General features: G+C 30.4%; 8 protein-coding genes and 1 non-coding gene across 9 annotated transcripts; 7 read left to right on the top strand and 2 right to left on the bottom strand.

Moving 5' to 3' along the window:
• Window positions 1–259: 259 nt before the first annotated feature.
• Window positions 260–332, top strand: BX663DRAFT_t12. Its single transcript has one exon. It is a non-coding gene; the product is annotated as a tRNA-Phe (tRNA).
• A 1,294-nt stretch (window positions 333–1,626) lies between these two features.
• BX663DRAFT_425475 (uncharacterized protein) lies at window positions 1,627–7,666 on the top strand (the record flags this gene model as incomplete). The annotated part of the gene is made up of 6 exons (XM_051522487.1): window positions 1,627–1,775; window positions 1,864–2,001; window positions 2,061–2,174; window positions 2,245–2,758; window positions 2,827–7,461; window positions 7,532–7,666. 6 exons carry the CDS (start codon window positions 1,627–1,629, stop codon window positions 7,664–7,666), a joined length of 5,685 nt encoding a protein of 1,894 aa, XP_051388014.1.
• A 1,122-nt stretch (window positions 7,667–8,788) lies between these two features.
• Window positions 8,789–10,554, top strand: BX663DRAFT_482262 (uncharacterized protein; the record flags this gene model as incomplete). The annotated part of the gene is made up of 9 exons (XM_051524410.1): window positions 8,789–9,001; window positions 9,113–9,211; window positions 9,345–9,539; window positions 9,612–9,728; window positions 9,784–9,862; window positions 9,942–10,069; window positions 10,144–10,304; window positions 10,370–10,441; window positions 10,506–10,554. 9 exons carry the CDS (start codon window positions 8,789–8,791, stop codon window positions 10,552–10,554), a joined length of 1,113 nt encoding a protein of 370 aa, XP_051388013.1.
• A 585-nt stretch (window positions 10,555–11,139) lies between these two features.
• Window positions 11,140–13,069, top strand: BX663DRAFT_547659 (uncharacterized protein; the record flags this gene model as incomplete). The annotated part of the gene is made up of 2 exons (XM_051531026.1): window positions 11,140–11,208; window positions 11,660–13,069. 2 exons carry the CDS (start codon window positions 11,140–11,142, stop codon window positions 13,067–13,069), a joined length of 1,479 nt encoding a protein of 492 aa, XP_051388012.1.
• A 338-nt stretch (window positions 13,070–13,407) lies between these two features.
• Window positions 13,408–13,802, top strand: BX663DRAFT_17941 (uncharacterized protein). Its single transcript, XM_051521684.1, has one exon. It carries the CDS (start codon window positions 13,533–13,535, stop codon window positions 13,743–13,745), a length of 213 nt encoding a protein of 70 aa, XP_051388011.1. The 5' UTR covers window positions 13,408–13,532; the 3' UTR covers window positions 13,746–13,802.
• Window positions 13,803–14,697: 895 nt separating this feature from the next.
• Window positions 14,698–16,429, top strand: BX663DRAFT_492749 (uncharacterized protein). The gene has a single exon (XM_051525260.1). It carries the CDS (start codon window positions 14,806–14,808, stop codon window positions 16,291–16,293), a length of 1,488 nt encoding a protein of 495 aa, XP_051388010.1. The 5' UTR covers window positions 14,698–14,805; the 3' UTR covers window positions 16,294–16,429.
• Window positions 16,430–16,584: 155 nt separating this feature from the next.
• On the bottom strand, window positions 16,585–18,450 carry BX663DRAFT_492745 (uncharacterized protein). The gene is made up of 5 exons (XM_051525259.1): window positions 18,325–18,450; window positions 17,944–18,255; window positions 17,546–17,874; window positions 17,051–17,459; window positions 16,585–16,993 (listed from the first exon to the last, which is right to left on the bottom strand). The coding sequence occupies exons 1-5, from the start codon at window positions 18,374–18,376 to the stop codon at window positions 16,743–16,745; spliced, it is 1,353 nt and encodes a 450-aa protein (XP_051388009.1). The 5' UTR covers window positions 18,377–18,450; the 3' UTR covers window positions 16,585–16,742.
• A 124-nt stretch (window positions 18,451–18,574) lies between these two features.
• Window positions 18,575–20,627, top strand: BX663DRAFT_492741 (proteasome regulatory subunit C-terminal-domain-containing protein). The gene is made up of 7 exons (XM_051525258.1): window positions 18,575–18,721; window positions 18,803–18,952; window positions 19,028–19,068; window positions 19,168–19,287; window positions 19,382–19,518; window positions 19,589–20,001; window positions 20,068–20,627. Exons 1-7 carry the CDS (start codon window positions 18,613–18,615, stop codon window positions 20,580–20,582), a joined length of 1,485 nt encoding a protein of 494 aa, XP_051388008.1. The 5' UTR covers window positions 18,575–18,612; the 3' UTR covers window positions 20,583–20,627.
• Window positions 20,628–20,925: 298 nt separating this feature from the next.
• BX663DRAFT_425818 (uncharacterized protein) lies at window positions 20,926–22,082 on the bottom strand (the record flags this gene model as incomplete). The annotated part of the gene is made up of 4 exons (XM_051522510.1): window positions 20,926–21,250; window positions 21,324–21,699; window positions 21,805–21,908; window positions 21,982–22,082. The coding sequence occupies 4 exons, from the start codon at window positions 22,080–22,082 to the stop codon at window positions 20,926–20,928; spliced, it is 906 nt and encodes a 301-aa protein (XP_051388007.1).
• Window positions 22,083–22,292: the final 210 nt, after the last annotated feature.

Below are 22,292 nucleotides of genomic sequence, written 5' to 3'. Positions count from 1 at the left end.
AATAAAATGATAGAAAATGGCAGTAGAGATATACTTTTTTTTGGATACATGAATACTATTATAACCTCCAAAATATAATATTATTTTTATTTAAACATTTTTTAATAAAAAGTGATCAAAATAATAACATTTAAAAATCACTGCTAAAATTTGATTATATCCTGTATTATATTTTTTACAAGATATACTCATTGCTTGCAGTGACTTCTATTGGCTGCGTATCTACTTCATTACTAATGAACTGGACAAAAACAACTAAGCGGGTATAGCTCAGCTGGGAGAGCGTTAGACTGAAGATCTAAAGGTCAGGTGTTCGATCCACCTTAGCCGCATTCCTTTTTTATTTTTATGAAATATTTAACTTCATTCAACATCGTCCTTTGATCAAAAGTAGTTAGATTAATAAGATCGAACAAAGGATTTCAACTTTTTATATACTTCTTTATTAACTATGATTTTAAAGTTGTTTTACACTTCATATATATTTGTCTATTCATTTTGCAGTCTTATTAAACCACATACCACTCACGAAAAAGAATTTTTACTGAGTAATAAAAATGATATGAGAGGAAAAAAAATACAAATAACTTGAATAAAGTCAACTCGTAGTAATTTATTGCCTCAAGTTCAGAGTGTCCTAAATAAACAGCTTTAATAGTTATATTCAAAGCCATAAGAGAAAGAAAGTTACTTTTAATAAGGAGATGTATTATCTGTAGCAAGACAGAAACTGTATTTATTTCGAAAAGCTTTTAAACGTATTAAAATTAGTCAAAATAATCTTAATAAACACTTAAACAGGGTTGAACAAGTTGTGCTTAATGGCTTTACTTTTCCATTCTTTTTTTTTTTTTTTTTTTTTTTTTTTTTTTTTTTTTGCATAATGTCAGTCAATCTAATACTGTTTTTTTTTTAACTGTTGCTATTCCTTTCCTTACTCAACACGGGTAATTTCATATTCTATTCATAATGCATATATTTCAAAACATCACACTAGAATCTCTTCTACTTTAAAAATCATTCAATTATTTTGGACAAGTACAAATAGTACTTATTCTTTTTACTGTTATTCTGAAGCTCGTAGTTTATTTACTCTCTCAGTATTAAATGTATTGCATATATTTATAATTGTATTATTATTTACCTAAACAAATTACAAAAACAAGCCATAAAAATATGTGTATTTTGTAAAGTGGTATAAAATATAGATTAACCCTATGAAGCTGCCAAAATATACCTGTAATCTGTTAATCATATCAAATGGCTACTTATAATAATATCAATTATTAGTGTCAACTTTTTTTTTTATAACATTTTTAAAAGTATATAGTATCGAAATAATCTTCTTTTATTTATTTATTTTTTTAAATTATATAGACAAACATATTGCTGTGTCGTATATAAAAGAATGTTTATGTCAACAGAAATGTTTCCTTTTCTACATAAGAAATACAATAAACAACATTTTTATTGTCCGCACTTAAAAAAATATATCTTTTGTTGCGCAATGTCCATAATCTCATATTATTATTCTCTTTCTTTGTTTTACTTAATTTTATTTTACAATTTGCTAAATAGGGATAAATGATTCCTTTATCTGTAATTCAAGATGACAATGAGCATGCCATGCATTATGCTCAGAGTCTTCCTTATGCAAACTTACTCGATAAAGAAGCTGAAACTTGGTTAAATACTATATGTACTAATTTAGTCATTAGTGTAAAAGCTAAAGACTTTACTATTGGTGCTGTTGCTTGGATTAAACGTCTAGCAAAGTAACTAGATACTGTTATTATTATCAGTATATATATCAATATATATATACATTTATATAGATATTTACTATGCATTATAAATTTATAGTTACTTAGATATGAAGCATGCTGTACCTCGAGAAATAAGGGCAAGCCTCTCTAAGTTGCTGTATGAAATGGTAATAATGCCCGGCATGGAGCTTGCACTTGTTGAGCTATGGGCAAATAGTTGTATACGTTTGATTAGGTAAGTACACACTGAATTTACCAAAACAAGGCAATTAACATGCAAAATTAAAAAAACAGGCACAAAAAGAGATTAGGTCCTGAAGATCTTCAACTGGAATGGCGTCCTTTATATGAACTAATCGAAAGAATCTTATTTCCAAAATCAAGGCAGCGAACTTTAATGAGTGAATCGTAAGTATACTATTAATTAGGTAGATTTATTTGATCTTTTAGAACTAACGTATAATAATTTATTTAATAGTAAACACATAGTACATGTACTTCGATTGGTAGGCTACGCTCAGCGTTTTTTTTCACCTAACGCAGCAGAAGAAATTTTAGCAGAATTTTTGCCAAAATTTACTACGCACTCAATATCTGACGCAATCAAAGCTCAGGGCTATCTTGTTTTATTTTTACCTATAGAATATCAATCCACACATACGATACATGCTCAAAATTATCTACCTACTATCTTCTCATTATGGTCTATGTTTTCAAATTCACCTATTTATGATACTCAGTTTGCTTATCTTGTCTCTTGTATTGCTGAACACAATTTAGATCAAGGAAGCAATATTGGATTATTCACAAAACAACAGATAAAAACAATATTTACAGTAGGTTTAAGGATGATGAATTTACCTGTCGGTAGTCGTAGCGATGGAAGTAGTTCTAGCAGTGGTGCAGCAGGTGGAGCAACAACAGGTTATGGATCACAGGGCTTAAGAATTGACTCAAAAGCTGGTAATTCGTTACTGCTTCGAAAGAAACCTGTAAGTAACACATTAATAATAGAAAAATAAGTGGAATTAAAAAAAAAAGAAAATGATAAATATAATAGGAAAAATTTAAATCATTAGCACGTTTCATTGTATATACAATTATGCCAGACGAAAATAATCAACAATCTAGCTATACTCTTTCACTTTTATCTGATATGATTCAGGCAACAGAGCTCTATTATCATCCTTCTAATCATGGACCTTGGTCTTATATGTTAACCACCTTTGCACGCCATCTAGCAGCTGAATTTTTAAAACGTTGGAGAGAGGAGCAAGAAGAAGATTGTAATGTACCACCACATCGTCGACTGACATTGGCATTGCGAAAGGAGTTTGTATTAATCTTACGACCTGTAACATATTTGAGTATGTTCGGTAAGGACCAATATATTGTTGGCGCTAGTCAATCAACCTTAAAATATCTTTCATGGCTTGAACCTTCACTTATTTTTCCTGGATTACTTGAGCGTATCTATCCTTCACTTGAAACTTTGACAGAAACACATCGAACATCCAGCGCTTTAAGCATACTAACAGATATTGCTTTACCATTGTTCTCTCGTGACAATTATCCAGCAGGAGGAAAGCACTTATTACCTTTATTACATCTTGCTATTCCAGGTATCGATATGAATGATCCTATCAAGACGATTGCATCATTAATGTTCATATCAACCTCTTTAATGTCAATTCCTATTTGTGATATGACTCAACATCAAGATGGTTATTATCCAACTGAAGAATATACAGACAATCCTTTTGCTGAATTATCTAAAGATACTGAAGATTATCTTGTTAAAGCCAGTACAGGTGAATTCGAGGAATGGTTAGCAAAGTTTTTAAATCGTGCTTTTACTATCTTTGAGAACCTTCCCCAAGAGAATCGTAAGAAACAAGGTAGCAGTCATAGTGGTGCGACAATGGAAACTGGCCTGACACAAATACTGTTACATACCTGTGATGTTGTCTTTGGCCAGTTATCAGATGAATTATATGACCTAGCTTTACGTCTAGTTATTGAATTTATTACTGATCGTGTTTTACCCAATGCTGTTCGTGCAGTGGGGCTTTTGTGTGATGCGATCGCTTCAATTAATCCTAAAAAGGCTGCAAAAGTGTTTTTACCCCTTTGCATTTCTAATATTCGTAATGAATTAGAACACGGTGCTGCAGCTACTGTTGCTCATGCGGCTTCATCTAATTTAATTCAGTCTGATTCAACTTTTCATTGGTATCAAAATATTTTGTTTTCAGTTGTATCCATGTTAGGAGCTGAAATCTTACCTTATAAACAAGATATTATAGATATAACACATCTTATGATTCAACAATGTCGCAGTCGTAGAGGTATTATGTGGACAGGCAAATTGATACGTAGCGTACTAAGTACTACGCTTAATATCTATCCAAAGGAATTCAGAAGTTTAAATCCTTCCCAATGGAATGACAAAGAGTTTATGTCCAAACAATCACATCAAGTTTGGGGCCAGCCTGGTGATCCTGCTAATTTAGAGATTCAATGGCATACACCTTCTGAAACTGAAAAGAACTTTGCACTTGAATATCTAGATCAGTTCCTTAAACCGTCTATGCATCGTTTAGAAAAGCTTATGGATGATACAGAACAGTTAGGAAAAAGCAATCATGAAATTAGTAATGAATTTTGTCGTCATTTAGCAGTCGTAAGGAACTGCTTAATGGGTAGTGGTGCAATGATTGCTAACGATGGTGAGAATATAAATGAGGATACTATAATGAAAGATGTAGATGGCATAAAAGAGGAAGAAGATGAATTGCAAGATTTTATTGTACCACGATTAGAAGTAGGATATGCGTTTTCTGATCCTACCGATCCTCGAACACAAAAAGCATGTAGAATTCGATATGATATTGGCCAACTAATCCATCAGCTTTCCAATTTCTTCAGAAATAAGCGAGAAGATGATGTTGAAAGCATAAAAATTTTGATTAAAATTGCTCGTACTTTTCTTTCTGAACGAGGTGTAGAAAAGTCGCAATTTGATCGTAGTAAAAGTGGGTATAGTTATGCAAAATGTATCGGAAAAACACCACTTTGTAAAAAGAGATATCCTCGTAATCTATTAATCCGTCGAGCGTATAATCATCATCTTTTAAGATTACGCCAAAATGTTCATGCGCGCCAAAGAACTTCATTACACGATGCAATTCTCAACGATTTGCTTGAAATGTCACTGGGATCTTATGCTGAGATTAGAAAAATTAGTCAAACTGCACTCTCGGTAACTGCTCGTTGTTTTCGTCAGTCAAAATCGTTAATTGTACCTGTATTGTTAGATGCTCTCCAGCCATTAACTCCTGCAGATCGTATGAAAGGCGCTCTTTATCTTTTCACACACAAGTCTATTTTAATGCCCTGTTTAAGACACTGGAAATTTATTCCTAGTTTTGTGATGGCTATTTGTAATGCTCAACATCAAGATAAATTAACTATACAGGAATTAATCCGTGAGGTATACACGGATTATGTTTCCTATATACATACTTATTCCTTCCATGTTATTACACCTGATTATTTGGATTCTCTACTTTCTGCTCTTTCTCCTACTACGGTTAAAACAGATCATTTTCAACAGAAAATAAAATCTATCCAAAAACTAGTAGAATCACGTCTTCAAAATAACCGAGCACAGTATCACAAGTTAATTGACTCCTTAATTGACTTTCTTCTCGATTCGCGTGTACACTGGCGTTATGCGCAAATGACAGCAAATTTCATTGAGTTATTTTTAAGTAATGATGTGAAGCCATCTGCACGTTTGGCTGCATTTGCTAATAATGCTACTTTATCGGAGCTGCCTAGTATGCGATTTGTTGGTATTAGCACCACCATTCAATTATTATTATACATTAAACAGCGCACTTTTGCTGCTGGTAATGAGACACTACTTATTACAGGACAAGTACGTAATCCTTTAAAGGTGAATATCCAAGTTCAAGATCCATCTAATTTTCAAATGGGGTCTAATCTGTTAGAGGCTTCTTATCAAGCATTGACGCCTGTAAATGCAAATTCAAGTGTACTTGTTGATGATGCAACTTTAGGATGGTATGTTTGGCCAAAAAGTTATACGGCATATAAGGTCAATAACAGGGATTTCTTATTTGAAACTGTTGAGCCTGATTCTCAAGAAGCCTTTAATGAATTTCAAAAGGTCCTTACTTCATCAGAATATTGGTCAAAGCTTTGTGTTTACTTTTCACAAGAAGTCAACCAGAAACAAGAAGATCGGTTTAATTTAGAAAATGCTCGCTTGATTAGTAGTATATTTCAAGTATTTGGTGATAGACCTTTGTCTGCAGCAAAAGAACATATTGAAAAATTATGTCAAGCAACTGACCAGAAGAATTCACAACGTGCTGCATCTGAAATTCTAGGTGGTTTAATCCGAGGCACCAAACATTGGAACGTAACGAAACTATCCTCTGTTTGGATATGGCTTAAGCCTTTACTTCAAAATATCTTTAATGGTATCACACCTGATTCCCTATTGTATTGGGACGCTTTTATTAAATTTTGCGCTACTCGTCGTGATCCTCGTCGAATCCAGCCTTTAATAGACTTGATTTTAGAAGCTGAATTAGATCCAACTTCATATGCTGCCTTTAACGAAGCACGCAAATTATTGCTTGTACGTGCACTTATTGTATCATTGAAATGGAAGTTTAAGCCTTTGATTTGTAAAATATTACCTACTTATATCAACAATATACAGCATCCTTATAAGCAAGTACGTGAGGTCATTGGTGTAAATATAAACGAATTACTTCAATTAGAATGGGTTCCATCCTATCCATCTGTTCATAATTTATTAAAAGCAAATTCTATAATTGATGGTGTTGGTAATGTACCAACGACATTGAATGCTGAGCAATCAGAAAGAATGAAGGTAGTAGTACAACACTTAGATAATTGGTTAACTGAAATGACGACAAGCGGTGATATAATGAGTAGTACTACTAACTATGCGCATGCTAGTAAAACAATTCTTTGCTGGCTGTATGAAGCGTTTAGTCATGCAAGTGTCTCCGGCACCTTGCCTTACATTACATCTTTATTTCCAAAATTATTTATCATGCAAGAATTTAATGATGATCAAGATTTACAACTAATGGCTGGCCGCATATTAAGTTTAGTAGCCCGTATCAATTATCCATCTTCCATGTTACCTACTTTAATTGACGAATTTTTGACTACATTAACTACATCATCCAGTTGGCATATTCGTATTCGAGCTTTACCAGTGTTACAAATATTTTTCTTCAAAAACTTGTTTACTCTAAATAGTACACAAGTGTTACGTATTATGGAAGTGATTGGACAAATGTTAATGGATACGCAGATAGAAGTACGCCAGTTAGCTTCAGTTACCCTAGGTGGTTTGGTTCGTTGTTCACAAAGAGATGCCATTCAAACATTACTCGCTCAATTTATAGCTAAAATACAAGTGAAAATTCCTAAAAGAAAGCGTGACGAAAAGACGGGCAAGAATGTTGAGCCAGAAGGATATGCAGAAGCCGTATTACAAAAACATTCTGGAGTTCTTGGTATTTCTTGTTTAATTAATGCTTTCCCTTATGAAGTGCCTGAGTGGATGCCATCTATACTGTGTCAACTTGCAGAATGTATGTCTGATCCAGCTGCTGAAATTCAGGTAAAAAAAAAAAAGAAAAAGAAAAGAAATTGAGAAGAATAACTAGTTAACCGTTTTATTTTAAATATAGACTACCATTCGTAAAACATTTTCAGATTTTAGAAGAACCCATTCAGACACATGGCATGAAGATATGCTCAAATTTAATGAAGATCAATTATCTATGTTGAGTGATATGCTTATCTCTCCAAGTTATTATGCATAAAGAAAGCTATCTCTAGACATTTTTTACATGTAGATGACGAACTAATAAAATATACACATTTTCAAATTAATCGTTTTAACATATTGACTTTTCCCCTATTGTTTATGCTAACCTATTTTTTTTTTCAGTCTAATTAATCATGCTTTTTTGCAACAGCCCTTTATTGAATTCTTTAAGTATTGATATCTTCTATACATCCATATAAGATGAAGGCATTATCGGAAAAGGATAATATTATATGTTGGGAATAAAGTTATGATTATATTTTGAATTAAATAACGTTTCTTTATGACTACTACTTCCAGGGCTTTTAGAGATCTTATTAGTAAATTAAAAGCGAATAAAATGTATGTAAATATGTAAACTTTTTTTTTTTTTTTTTTTTTTTTTTTTTTTTTTTTTTTTTTTTTTTTCTAAAGTTTATATGTTGAAAATTCTAGCAATGTTGTCGTTCAAGTAATCTAAATAGTCGATTATTCATTAAATATGAACCTGTCCTTAAAGTCATTATTAGCTTATTAATAACAACAGAGTTTACTTTAAACCTAATAACCTTAATAATAATAAGAGTAATTTATCATATTAGAAAAGGATAATAAAATGACAGCGTATATCACTGATAATATACTACAAGCAATACTACATTTGATCATTATACTTTAATCAAGACACTTTCTTAAAGCTTTAGAGAGGAAAATACTGCTGCATTATTTCCTGGATTTGTATAGTTCTCTCTTTACAAATCGAGAAGTACATTATGAGCCTTTTCCCGCAGAAAATAATATAAAATTTGTCAAATACCTTATTTCAATTTTTTTGACTTAATGTCTGTCAATAATATTCTGATCAGCATATCATCACTTGTAGAAAACCACTATTATTTATTTTATGCATAGAATATTCTTTATTACATTGAATACTGTTGCATCTAAATATTCATGTACATGGTTGAATATTTGTATTCTTTTTTAAATTCCACGTCTGATCACATGAATTTTATCAACAAAAATCAGAAATAAACTATTATCACTATTTTTACTATTGATTTAAACTCCCTTTTTTATTTTTATTTTATTTTATTTTATTTTATTTTTTTCTTCATTTTGTCTTTACTTATGTATCATGCCTTTATTTTCCAAAAAAATAATACCTACAGAAATCACTTCGAATATTGAAAAGGCAGTAAACCCATCTGTAACTGAATTAGATTGGACACTTGTTTTTCAAATATGTGATGCTGTTAATTCAACAGAATTGGGTGCAAAAGAAGCAAGAAAACTTTTACAAAAGAAGATGATGTCGCATGATCCCAAACTACAATTTCTAGCTTTAGAGGTGATTATATTCTCTGTCTTCTTGTTTTTATTACTCATGTTTATGAAGTTCATAACCGAAAAATTTGACATATATATATATAAAAGACTTATGCTGCATAATTTTCTCTAGATTTTGAATTCTTTGGCCGAAAACTGTTCTGAAAAGTTCCAAACTCAATTATGTGCAAAGTCATTCGGTGAAGATCTTCTTGCCTTATCTTCATTCAAGGTAAAAAAAAAAAAAAAAAAAAAAAAAAAAAAAAAAAAAAAAAAAAAAAAAAAAAAAAAAAAAAAAAAAAAAAAAAAAAAAAAGATGAAGGATATTAAATACTTAAATTATATGCATATGCGTGTATATAAAGACTCTTGATGATAGAGTACGTGGAAAACTTACACAATGCTTAGAAACATGGATAAGACAAACAAGAGTAAATCCACAATCTGGAGCCATAAAAAAAGCTTACGATACTATGATAAGTTTACATGGTGGCAATAGTCAACCAAGCCAGATCCTTACTATTGGAAACACGAATCATGCGCCAAGAAAGATGCCTACGGTAATATATGTATATACATATATATAAAGGGTTAGAGAAGGTGAATTAGTATATATTTAACTTGAATATCAGCCCACAGATATGAAAGATGGTATTGAAGTTGCAAAAAACAGTGCACAACTATTTTCTCAAACTTTATCGTTCACTGACCCTACAAAGGAAGATATTTCAAAGAATGATTTAATTCAGGTTAGAAAGAAATACAGTATTACCAAATCAAAAATAGTCTAACTTAAAATAATAGGAGTTTTATAGTAAATGTAAACAATCTCAACAATTGTTAGCCTTTTATTTGGAAATTTGTGAAGATTCTGAGCTTATTTGTAAAGTACAACGTTATATAAATAATTAATTTTATCTTGTAATACAACGTTAGATCTTAATTCAATTTTTTTTTTATAGCCGCTTTGATTAACGCAAATAATGAACTTTTAAATTGTTTTAGATCCTATGATGAAATGCTTGAACAACGTGCTGTCAATGAAGCAACTGTTAATTCTCAAACACTTTTCGATCGTAACATCCATAATGTAAGTTTATTAAACCATGTCAACGATTAAGAGAGAGAGAGAGAAAAAGAAAGCATAACATTCTTTTAATTTAGAATGGAGAATCTTTTGTGCCTAACCCTAACCCTAATCCACATCATTTAGAAGAAGAAAATAATAATATTACTGACAATAACAATTCTAATGATAACCAAATAGCAGCTAAAGCTACTAATCCATTTCAAGTCCCACAAATCAATTTTAATTCAAATCAAAGGTACAATTATTATTGCTACATACATCCATACATATACACTTATATACTTATACTTTTTCCTTTAGTATGGATCCTTTTGACCCTTTCGCTGATACTAATCATGTACAAGCTGATATAAATTCAGCCAATATTTCAGGGTAAATAACGAATAGAATATCGTTATTATCATAAAATGACTAAAAACTATATTTAAATCATTAGAAATAATGTATTGCCACCACCTTTAACCCCTAAAAAGCTGCACGATTAACACATAAAGGTAATGGTTAAATATATTTTTTATTGCATATTGTACACTCATGTGAGCATATTATTATAGCGTGTAACCTTTCTTTTGAATCACTTTCCGCATGGATTGTCAACCACAGAAAAAAAAAAGTATAGTTTTTGTTCAATTTCTTCTCCCTTTTACTCTTTTTTTTTTCGCTTTCTTTCAAATTTTTTTTCTTTCTTTATATACTATTCAACACATAAATACTATTATAATAATACATTTAATATTTATTATTGTTTAAAGCCAATAGAGCAATATATATAAATATATAATATTATACACATTTCTTTTTATATAGACGCCTATTTTTTTTTTTTGCTGCAGGTTTAACACTAAATATTCATGAAAAAGCCATACCGAGTATAGATCAGAGAAAAGAAGAAGAAAACTCAATAAAAAGAAGGGATTGCTTCAGATTATTAAATGCATGAGTTGGTTCAAAATGAAAACAGGAAAAAAGAAGATAGAGCACAGACACGCACGGGCCCTATAGCATCATTATCTAACAAAATAAAAGAGAACCAACAAAAGAAAGTAGCAGCTAGAGTAGCAGCATCAGCAATGGCACAAGTGCTACGCAATAGTAGACGTGAACCCCGGTCACTGAAGATGTGGGGAGACCGGAAGAAGGTGCGCCGAGTAATATTTTTATTTTAATTTATACACAAAATATATTATCGTGTGTTCATTTTAATATTTATATTCTCTTTCAATAAGATTGATTATCACTCTTCTCTCTTCTTCTTTTTCTCTTAAAAACAATAATAATAATAATATTCCCTTATTATTCTAATTGCCCTTTGTAAAGAAAAAAAAAAAAGAAAGGAAAAATAAAGGGAATATATATTATTAAAGGAAAAAGAATAGAGAAAGAGGGTAACCGAGAATAGAAATGTTAAATGAAAAAAAAAAAAAGAGTGTTTCATGAATCTACACAACTTTCATAAATAATATTTCCCCCCTTTTTTTTTAAAAAAAAAAAGAAAAAGAACACATTAAAATTAATTTCTTTTTATCTTTTTATTTATCTTTATTTTACTTTATAAAATCACAAATATATCGGGCTCTTCGACATCTTTAGGCTATTATCAAGCGATATCCTGATGGTAGACAAGAAATTATTGTTCCACAGATCCTAACTCCAGAGCAAGAACATTATCAATTTCCTCCTCGGTCCAAATTTCTTAAAAGATTAGCAGTGTCTACAGCAAAGCGTCAACGTTTATCAGTTATTCAAAGCCCTATAGCAAGTGATAGTATGCATCAGTTACCAAACCAAGACACTATAACAGCATTAGAAATGAAACAACCTGATGAGTTAGCCATCAAGAAATGGTTTTCTAAAAATGAAGATAATAAACCGCTGTCTAAGGCAAATAAAGAGCTTGAAGTTATTAACTGGATTAATGAAGTGGAGAGATCGTCTAAAGGAGTACCATCATCTACAAAAAAAGAGTCGTATCAACGTTCTATTGCATCTGTTAAGCCAATACCTTCATCCACCTTCTCTTCATGCTATAGTAATCATAAAATTGAATTCAAGAGTGAAGCGGGAAAACGATGGGCAACAAATAATATTATCACAAGTACAACATCACTTTTACCTCCTGATGAAACATATCATAACCGTTACATATCTAGAAAAGTGCTTTTGCATCTACCTAGACTACGATCGCATAATAAGGAATCTACACAACCTGTCGCTACTTCCACTGATACAACGTCTAAAGTCCAAATCATTTGGAAGGATTACAAGTCAATATCAACGCCACCTAATTTAACAATAAAAAATAAAATGGGAGAGAACACATCTGTAACTACTGATCTGATGCAATTATTTCATATGCTTCATGATTCTCTCAAATTAGAACAGCAAAAATCAAATGAACGTTTAGCTGAATTAGAGGCATTATTAGAAGAGGAAAGGAAAAGGCGACAGGAAGTAGAAAGGAAATTAAAGAGAGTTGAAATCATGTATCAACAAAGACAACAACACATCATGATGAATGATGGTAACACAACAATTACTTCTTTTACTCTTACCCCTGAAAGAGAAGAAGACATAATTTATCAATCATTATTATCCAGAATGAATGAATTAGAATTGTCAGTTAAACGTGAAAGTCAGGCACGAAAAACTTTTGAAGAAAATTTGTTAAATACGATGGAACAACTACAAAAGAATAGAAATTCAATTACAAAAACTCGTAGAAATACATTTGTTCCTAATGAAAATCAGTCACCAATGCCATCTACTCATCCTATGACTCGAAGAATTAGGGACAGAACATCTTCTTTAGTAAACGTAGGTGTTATTAGAAAATCTATAGAAAGTAAACCAACTATAACAACAATGAAGAATATTATTTCTAAAAATAATAATATTAATCAAAGAAAAACCTTAAGAGCACAGTCTGTACCTCGCAATAGTAGTAGTAGTAGTAGTAATAGCAATAGCAATAAATACAAAAAAATAGCTGCTTATACATAGTTTATACACATAATCATTTTTGCCTCTTCCTACACAAGTCTGTTCTACTTTACATCATATATTATTCATAATTTGTATATATTAATCGTTCATATCTCGTTTCCTCTTATAAATTAATAAACAATTATACTATGTCTTTTTAAATATTAATTTTCTAAAAAATAAGTATAATTTACCTTGAGAGATAAATATTACACATTTCACACAAAAATGCCTTTCATCCCTTTTAATATACTACAAATAATGTGTCACAAAAAAAAAAAAATAAAAAAAAATAAAGAACAATTGTCTTACGATTTATTTAGTTCAAATAATAAAAGGTAGTATGCTTTATGGCAGTGGAAAATCAAGATGCAACTTGCTTATACGTGACACATAAAGAAAACATCGGGCCATTCCATTCAAAGCCAATGAAAGCCAATATTAATGTGATTTTTTGTTATACAATTGACTTGTTTAAACCATGTGTTTCCATTACATAATATCCTTTATACATATTACTACTATCCCCCCTCCTTTTTTTTTGTATTATTATTATACATCTTTTCTCAAAAATAATGTCACACTGAAAAAATTTATGTTGACATGTTTTGTTTTTGCTTTTTTTTTTTCGACTTATATTTTACAATTTTATGTATTTAAGTACATGTTCGTAACCGTAGATATCGTGAAATGATGTCATTACCTTTTTTTTTTATTTTTGTTTATTTTTCTGCAATAAAATGGAAAGAACGAAATGATAAAAAAAAAAAACTATCGTGTATAATAGTTATACTTTTAAACTCACATATATTTATATATTTATTGTATCTGTGTACAGTTTATTAAAGTGTACAGGCTTATGAATTTTTCATAGTACAAATGTAGGTATTTAAGATGAGTGTATTCAATCCGGATATCTTGGCAATATATATAAAAATATCTTTTTTGTATGTATGTATGTATGTATGTATGAAAGAATAATGCCAAGTGTTAAAGGATATGAGAAACGTTTTTACTTATACAGGATAACTTCTTAAATGATTGCATTATATGGTTTATTTTATTTTGGCTGGTATGAGCATAAAAATGTAGGACACGGTCTCAACGATCATTGTGGCCAAAAAAGGAAAATTAAAAAAAAGTTTAAATCATAATAATAAAAAAAAAAAAAAAAAAATTAAGGGCTCGGTAGTATAAGTTGATGTAAACTATGTCAAAAATGATCGATTAAGGAAGGGAAAGGGGGAGGGGAGGATTTAGGAACGTAGGTTCTATAATTAACAAAAAAAAATTGAATTATGTACTATATTATAAAAACAAAAAAGCAATCTCATCAAATAAAAACCTTATGCTTTTTATAGGATGATTTTTAATATTATAGCACTATTAGCTATATGTATTACAAATAGGTGTTCAGTTACTTTCGCAGTATTGTGATTATCCTATCATTTTTATAATTCCGATTATATATAAAAGTCATGAAGGAATAAGGGAACAAAGAAAAGGAATGGACGGTCTGTGTGCAGTATAGAGAAGTGAGTGTATTGTTGTAAATATATATTTATATACATGTATACATATAAAGTTCATCTTTCCCTTAAATCCCTTTCTCTTTAATGCATTAAATACATTTATATTGTTTTGTCTTTTTTTTTTTTTTTCCTTTCTGTTTATATATAGATATATCTTTTTTCTTTTCTTTTTCTTTTTTTCTTTTCTTCTTCTCCTTTTTTTCTTCTTCTTTTAATTTGATAATGGCAGCAACTACTTCTATGGTTTCTCCTTCTAAATCTTTAATTACTCCTAACTCAGTTACATCTCAACTAAATATGAATTCAGGTATGAGCGAGTTACAAAATATCCAAAATTCGTTGATCGAAGCATTTGGACAGATATGCTCAGTTGAACAAATGGAAGTTTGTCAAAAATTGGGAATGTTATCTAAATATGAACAGCAACAAGCCTATAAGATGGCTAGAGCACTTATTGAACATCGTCAGTTACCAGTAACTATAGAAGATTGGAATCATTTGACAGAATGGGTTTTAACTCTTCGTGATCGATACAACATGCAGCTTGAATCACAATGCATACGCCAACACGCGAGTGATCTTGAACGGATTAGTCACTTGGATCAAGTACAACGCATCAGTGGTTTATTAGAAGAGTATGGTCAAGCCCATGAAGACCTTACAGATTTATTACAGGCTTTAAAAAAGCTACGTAATGACTGGAAACATCGTAAAAGAGATGTTGAAAATATCGTTCTCTCTATCTTAGCCTCAGCTCAATTAAAATTCCCTGCTTATCGTGTTGTAAAAGTAACACGATCTCATTTAGCTACTTTAGGACTCGGCTTCAGTTCAATTGGAAAATATTATATCATCTACGAGTCCTGTATGTCAGATGAATCTAAGAAAGAGGTATTGAACAATATTGCAAAGGACTTTAGTATGGTCTTTCAAGAGAATGCAGCACAAAATTTAGCACGTATGGCAGGTAGCTATCATCGTATCTTTCAACAAGAAGAAGATATAGACGTTTTAGATGAAATTCAAAAACTTATACAAAAAGTGTTTATCATTCGTCCCAAATCTGTCATTTTACCCTATCCAACTAGTTTACCTACTGCGCCAAGTCCAAGTAATGGTTCATCAAGTAATAATCATATACCTCATCTTAATAGAAGAAATTCTTCATTCTTAGAAAGAAGGAAATCAATCATTATCCTAGAAAATAATCAAGAACAAGAGGAGACGAATACGAATGAAGAGAACGATGGAGACTTCAAGATGCCTATGGTCTTCAATATGGCAAAGCCCGTATTTCAACCAGCAGGATGGGATTGGCCTCATATCTTGAAACATAAGAGACCAAGGACAAAAAGTAGTGGCAATTCGAATGGATCTTATTATTGGTGCAAACAATTTCTCTCTAGTTCTTCCTATTCTAACACGAATAATGCAAATGAAAGGGAGACGACCCTAGACGATCATAGTGGTGTTTGGTCTACTTCAATTTCTCGTCTCTCTGAGCACTTTGCTAAAATAGGATATGATTACTATTCAAATATGTTAAATAATGCAACATTAATGCACTCTCATAGAGCACAAATGTTTGAATTTGCGACTCATTCTTTAATGAAAACCTATCGTGCACTTCAACTAGAACAAGGATGCGCAAACTTGAGTCGTACTTTAGTTTTCCTTTACAAATTACAACAAGAAGCACAAAGAACTTAGATTCCTTTTTATATATATATATATATACCTTAATTATTCTTCTTATCTTATATCAGACCTCTCGTTTTATTTATATAATACATAGAAATATATACATATACATATATATATATATATATATATTTCCTTAATTACTATGGATAAGCTTATACCTTCATTTTATTTTATTTTCCTTGTAAATAATACCTAAATAAATTAGTATTTTTTTCCCTTACGAACAATATACAGTTAAACATGAATAGATCTCCCTTTTCTAATAAAACAGGCAAAATTTAACATTCTTTGGAGAAACCCTTTCTTTTTTGTTTTCTTTTCCTTTCTTTCCTTATTGATAGTTCCAAGTTTATTTATATATAAATAAATAAATAAATAAATAAAAAGTTATTATGATATGAACCATTCATATAAAAAGTATGCATAGAAAAAGAAAAAAAAAATTAAAAATAGAATTATATTAAATTTCTAATTCTGTTTAAAACATCTTCTTGTACTTGCTTTGTTTGTTGACGAATTAACAATGGTTCATTAGTCAGTTCTAATATTAAAGTGATGTGGTCTAAATCATAAGCCAGGTTTGAAGAAGAATCTAAAGTAATTTTATATTCATATAAATCGCATAGTAATTTGACATCTGGGTATAAGCTATATGTTTCTTGTTGAAGAAGGCTTGCTTTTATTGATTTAGCTCGAACAAGGTCATCTAATACACTCACTCATGTTAATATGAAATCTATATGAGACTCACTATTTTCCCTACCTATTTCTATTGATAAAAGTAAGGAATAAAAAATGTTCCAAATATTACTTGTATCTAGCATTTTAACTTCAATAATACGATGAGTTAAGCCATCAAGCGATGCATATATCTGAGTCATTAAAGAGTAAAAATCATTTTTTATAAATCCAGGCATTTGCTCGTATGGACAAGTAAGTGAACATGTGGCATATAATACAATAGATACATGTTCTGTAAGAATAGTGTCGCTGAATAGATGTCCTTCCTGAGCAAATAAATTAGCTGCTTCATTTAAAATAAAAGTAATTGAGTTATTGGGGTCAGTTAATGCAGGTGCTGGCTTTGTTCTATTTCTTTCTCTAGTTAAATATCGATTAGCAAGTTGATCACAGGACTGTAATAACTCAATAATTGATAAATGTCGTAAATTCTACACACACATATACACACACACAAAAAAAAAAGATGTATCATAAATTATATTCGGTTATATAGAAAATACAGTATTTTACTAACCTTTGCAATATTTAACAATTCCATTTTTTCTATTTTCCATTTCCCTTCTAGAGCATCTAAATAAACAGTCCTACATTCATCTAGTTGTTGATAGATACAGAATAACCTGGCTAATGCTAATCGTGAATTGTACAAAAAAGCAGTAACTTGTGCTGAAGAAAATGTCGTGCTTGATGTAGAAGTCAATGTCTCAATAATCAATTTTAATGATTTAGCAGTATATTGAGGATATTTTAAAGTGTAAAAAGTGTGTGCTAAGTTCCAATATAGGGTTACTGAAGAAGTTGGATCGGATGACTTTTGTGCTGCTTCTAACTTATTTAACGCTTCTATATTGTTATTTCTATTCTTTTTAGTTATTAAATTTTCTCTCTTTCTTTATATATATATTAAATTACCTTGAACTTGAGGATTCACCATTATTTTCCCGCTTGAAATAGGTTTTGAAAGTGATGATGAAGAAGGCAGTGTAGGCTTCATTTTCTTTTCATTAGCAATGTGTTTTGCACTTTTTAGATGATTGACATAGGTAAGTTTATTAGTAAACTTCTTTTTACATGCCCTACAATAAGTATCATTGTCATTGGTAGCCTCTTTTTGTAAAAGCGAAGCTGTTTTTGTTTGGTTGGCTGCTTCCATTGGCTCAGGTACAGTCGAAACAGAATGTTTTGGTAAATCATAAGGCAAAATTTTTTTTATCGGTTGGAAGACTGCCATGAAAATAATGAACGAATAAATAAATACATTTTTAAAGTCAATTATAATTCATTAACATTTACTATTCAGATCTTGAATGTTTAAATTAGAATCATGTAATGGTAACTTTGACATTTTTTTGAAAAGTAAGAAATTTCTTTTAAGGCAAATCAAAGATTTTTTTTTTTCTGTCAAATAATAATGAAAACTCCGAATATTCATCAAGAAAAGATGTCATCATTTGATTGACGACGCGCAATACATCCAAAATCGTAAGTCGAATTTTTTTTTTGTGCAGAAATATTACAATTATTTTTGCTTTTTTTTCCTTTAAATAAATAAATATATACATCATAGCATAATTTCACACAATGAGTAGTAAGGAACAAAAGCAAGATAAAAATAACGAAGTTGAATCAATGGAAGTTGTTGAAGATGAAGAAACAAAACATCAACGCATTACAAAAGAAACAATTACAGGTACAACATACATTAAACGAACAAGAAGACGTGTTTTTTTTTTTTTTTTTTTTTTTTACTTTTATTAATTGTGATGTATAGAAATCAAACGTAATTTCACTTTGTTGGAACGTGCAGTTGAAACTATTGAATCAAGATTCACCACACGTGTTTTGAGAACTTTACCTTCAATTAGACGTCGTTTGACTTCTGAAATACTTGCACAGGTGATCTCGGACTACTATAATTCTGGTAAGTTTTATATCAATTAAATATATTTGAGGAGTAGAGTAATGTTTATAATCTATGGTATGCAATTGCTATTAGGTGATGAACAAAGATCAGAGCTCTTGAAATATTTGAATGAGGTAGTTTTTTTTTTTTTTTTTTTTTTTTTTTTTTTTTTTTGGTTTTTATCCCTTCTTTTTTTTTTCTACATTATATAGTTATTTAACTTTTATTATTAGACCGAAAAAGCATCAAGCGAGGAAGAGACCGATAAAAAGAATGTTGTTTTACCTGAAGTTGATATTTATCTTTACTTGAATGTATTGATTTATTTGTTGGATAAAAATGAATTGGAGAAGGTAAGAAGGATTTTGAAAGAGGGAAACAAAAAAAAAAAAAAAAAAAAAGAAAAGAAAAAGTGAACAAAAGCTAAATATGAGTATACTTTTTTAGGGTCTCGAGTTATCAAATAAAACTATAGAAAAAGTCGTCCATTTGAACCGTAGAACCATGGATCAAATTGCTGCTCGTGTCTATTTTTATCATGCACGCTTTCATGAATTAACAAATACACTGGCCGAAATTAGACCGTAAGCAAGATAAACTGAAAAAAGAAAAAGAAAGAAAAAAAGAAAATTAATTGAATGCATTTTATTTTAGTGTTCAGTTAGCGGCACATAGAACAGCTACATTAAGACATGATGTGGAAAGCCAAGCAACATTATTAAATTTATTGTTGCGTAATTACTTTTTCCATAACCTTTATGATCAAGCAGATAAACTTGTTTCTAAGAGTACATTCCCTGAAAAGGCAGGAAATAATCAAGCTGCTCGTTACGCTTATTATCTTGGTCGTATCAAAGCTCTTCAATTAGATTACACTGCTGCTCATACTTACTTGACACAGGCCATTAGAAAAGCACCTCAAAACAACGTTACAGCTGGTTTCCAACAAACTGCTTATAAATTCTTTATTGTTGTTCAGCTTTTAATGGGTGAAATTCCTGAAAGATCTGTCTTTAGACAGACTATTTTAAAGAAGGCCCTTGCACCTTATCTTGTCATTACTCAAGGTATTATTATTTTATTTTTATTTTTTTTTATCCTTCAATTGTAATATTAATATATTATTTTATTAGCTGTTCGTGTTGGTGATCTTAACAAATTTCAAGAAGGATTAGCACATTATGATGCAGTATTTAAAAAGGATAAGACGTATACTCTTATTCTTCGTCTACGTCACAATGTTATTAAGACGGGTATTCGTATGATCAGTCTTTCTTATTCTAAAATTTCTTTGAGAGATATTTGTATCAAGCTTCATTTGGACAGTGAGGAGGATGCAGAATTCATTGTGGCTAAAGCAATTCGAGATGGTGTTATTGATGCTACCTTAGATCATTCAAAAGGATATATGAAGAGTAAAGAAGTTGTTGATATCTATAGTACGAATGAACCACAAAATGCTTACCATCAACGTATTAACTTTTGTTTGAATCTTCATAATGAGGCTGTTAAGGCCATGCGTTTCCCTATGGATGCACATAGAAAAGAATTAGCTAGTGCTGAAGAAGCAAGGGAAAGAGAAAGAGAACTTGCTCAAGAAATTGCAGAGGGTGATTTAGATGATGATGATGATATGGGTGATTTTTAATAATGAATGTTATAAAATAAATAAATAAATGAAGGGATAGCATATAAAATGTATGATATATACGTTTATTTTATATCTAATATATAACATATAATATATATATATATACACAATTAAGAAGTTTTATCTACTACCACAGTTTTTTTCTTAATGTACAAGCAGCCAATGTCAAGATATGTACAAATTTGTTGAATGACACCGTTTGCCAAATCATAATATTGATATGCAGCCAAAATCAAGTAAATCTTTAATATTAAACGTTGATTGATAGGGATAAATCTATGTATTAATAATGTATAAGTAAAAAAAAAAAAAGAAAAAGAAAAAAAAAAAAAAACTAGACTTACTGTTCAATAAATGGCTGAGAATAGGCAATGAGACACCCAGAGATTAACATGAAATTGACTGAATAATTAATGTAAGGAAAGTTTAACTTTGACACGTGAGATGTAATCATCAGTCCAACCTGATGACCAAACAAAAGACCTATAAAGATAATAAAGATAGCAAGATGTTCGGTTACAATTTCGGGCCAAAGTGTCATCCATTTATAAATCCAAAAGCACATATTAAAGAAAGGGAAAAGACCTAAAACTGCTTTAATAACTGATCCATCTTTCTTTGAGTTTTCAGTAGGGAAATATTTGACATGAATTACGTTGTAATATCTATACAAATACATACATGTATAGAATATATGTTTAAATTCTAGAACCATTACCACATATAATTATTACTTACGCCATAATCATATTGCAAAGTGTAACAATACCACCGACAACGATAAGAATATGATTCAATTGAAGTCCACCCAAAAGTTGTGTTTCGGGATACTTTGTAAAATCAATGAAAGGAAGAAGTTCTTCTACACGAAGCATCCAAATAGCAGGACCAAAATATCCAGAAATTAAATGAACACAACATAACATCAAGACACCTTCGACAGGTCCACTGAAATAGCCTAAATACAAAACACCAGTATGATATTCTTCCCAAGTTGAAAGATAGAAATTACCAAGGGAAGCACATAAAGATGCAACTGTCCACCAACTTTGACCAAGATAAGTAGATGAAGCCCAAGTCAAAACCCCTAAAGTAGTATTGAATGCATCACAGCCTTTGAAATAAACAAGTAAATTAAAATGCATTCTCTCTCTCTCTCTTTTTTTTTTTTTTTTTTTTTTTTTTTTTTTTTGGGATATAATAATAAATATATACATACCATGATCAAATAATTCACCTAATGGACCTGAAGTTTGTGTACGTCTTGCTTGTTTACCGTCAATAGCATCTAATGACTGATAAATAAATAAGCCGATACCAAAACTAAGAATAAAATAAATTGATAAGGTCTCTCTTTTTTTTTTTTTCTCGTTAATTCTTTAATCTCTATATTTACGTCGTATAAACCCAATTCGGACATTCGCCAAGATCAGAAGTATAATAGAATAAAGTTATAACATTAGTAACGACGACTAGTAAACCTAATAAAGTAATCATATTTGGTCTATTTTTTTTTAAAAATCGTTATTAGAAACAAGGTTAAATAAGTGGAGCCAACATGTAACTTACGCCATCCAGAGAGGGAATAGTTTGATGAGGTTATTCCAATAAGGGCCCAAGATATATCTTGAAACAAGAGATTTATCAACTCCTCCATATTTATATAGATGCAATCCTTGAAGATCTTTGTCAGAGATGTATTTCGTC

The sequence above is a fragment of the Cokeromyces recurvatus genome (assembly GCF_025118155.1).
Source record: "Cokeromyces recurvatus strain NRRL 2243 chromosome Unknown BX663scaffold_1, whole genome shotgun sequence".
In the NCBI taxonomy this organism is placed as follows: domain Eukaryota; kingdom Fungi; phylum Mucoromycota; class Mucoromycetes; order Mucorales; family Mucoraceae; genus Cokeromyces; species Cokeromyces recurvatus.
Note: the sequence above shows the minus strand (reverse complement) of the source record. Positions and strands in the feature narration are given on the sequence as shown.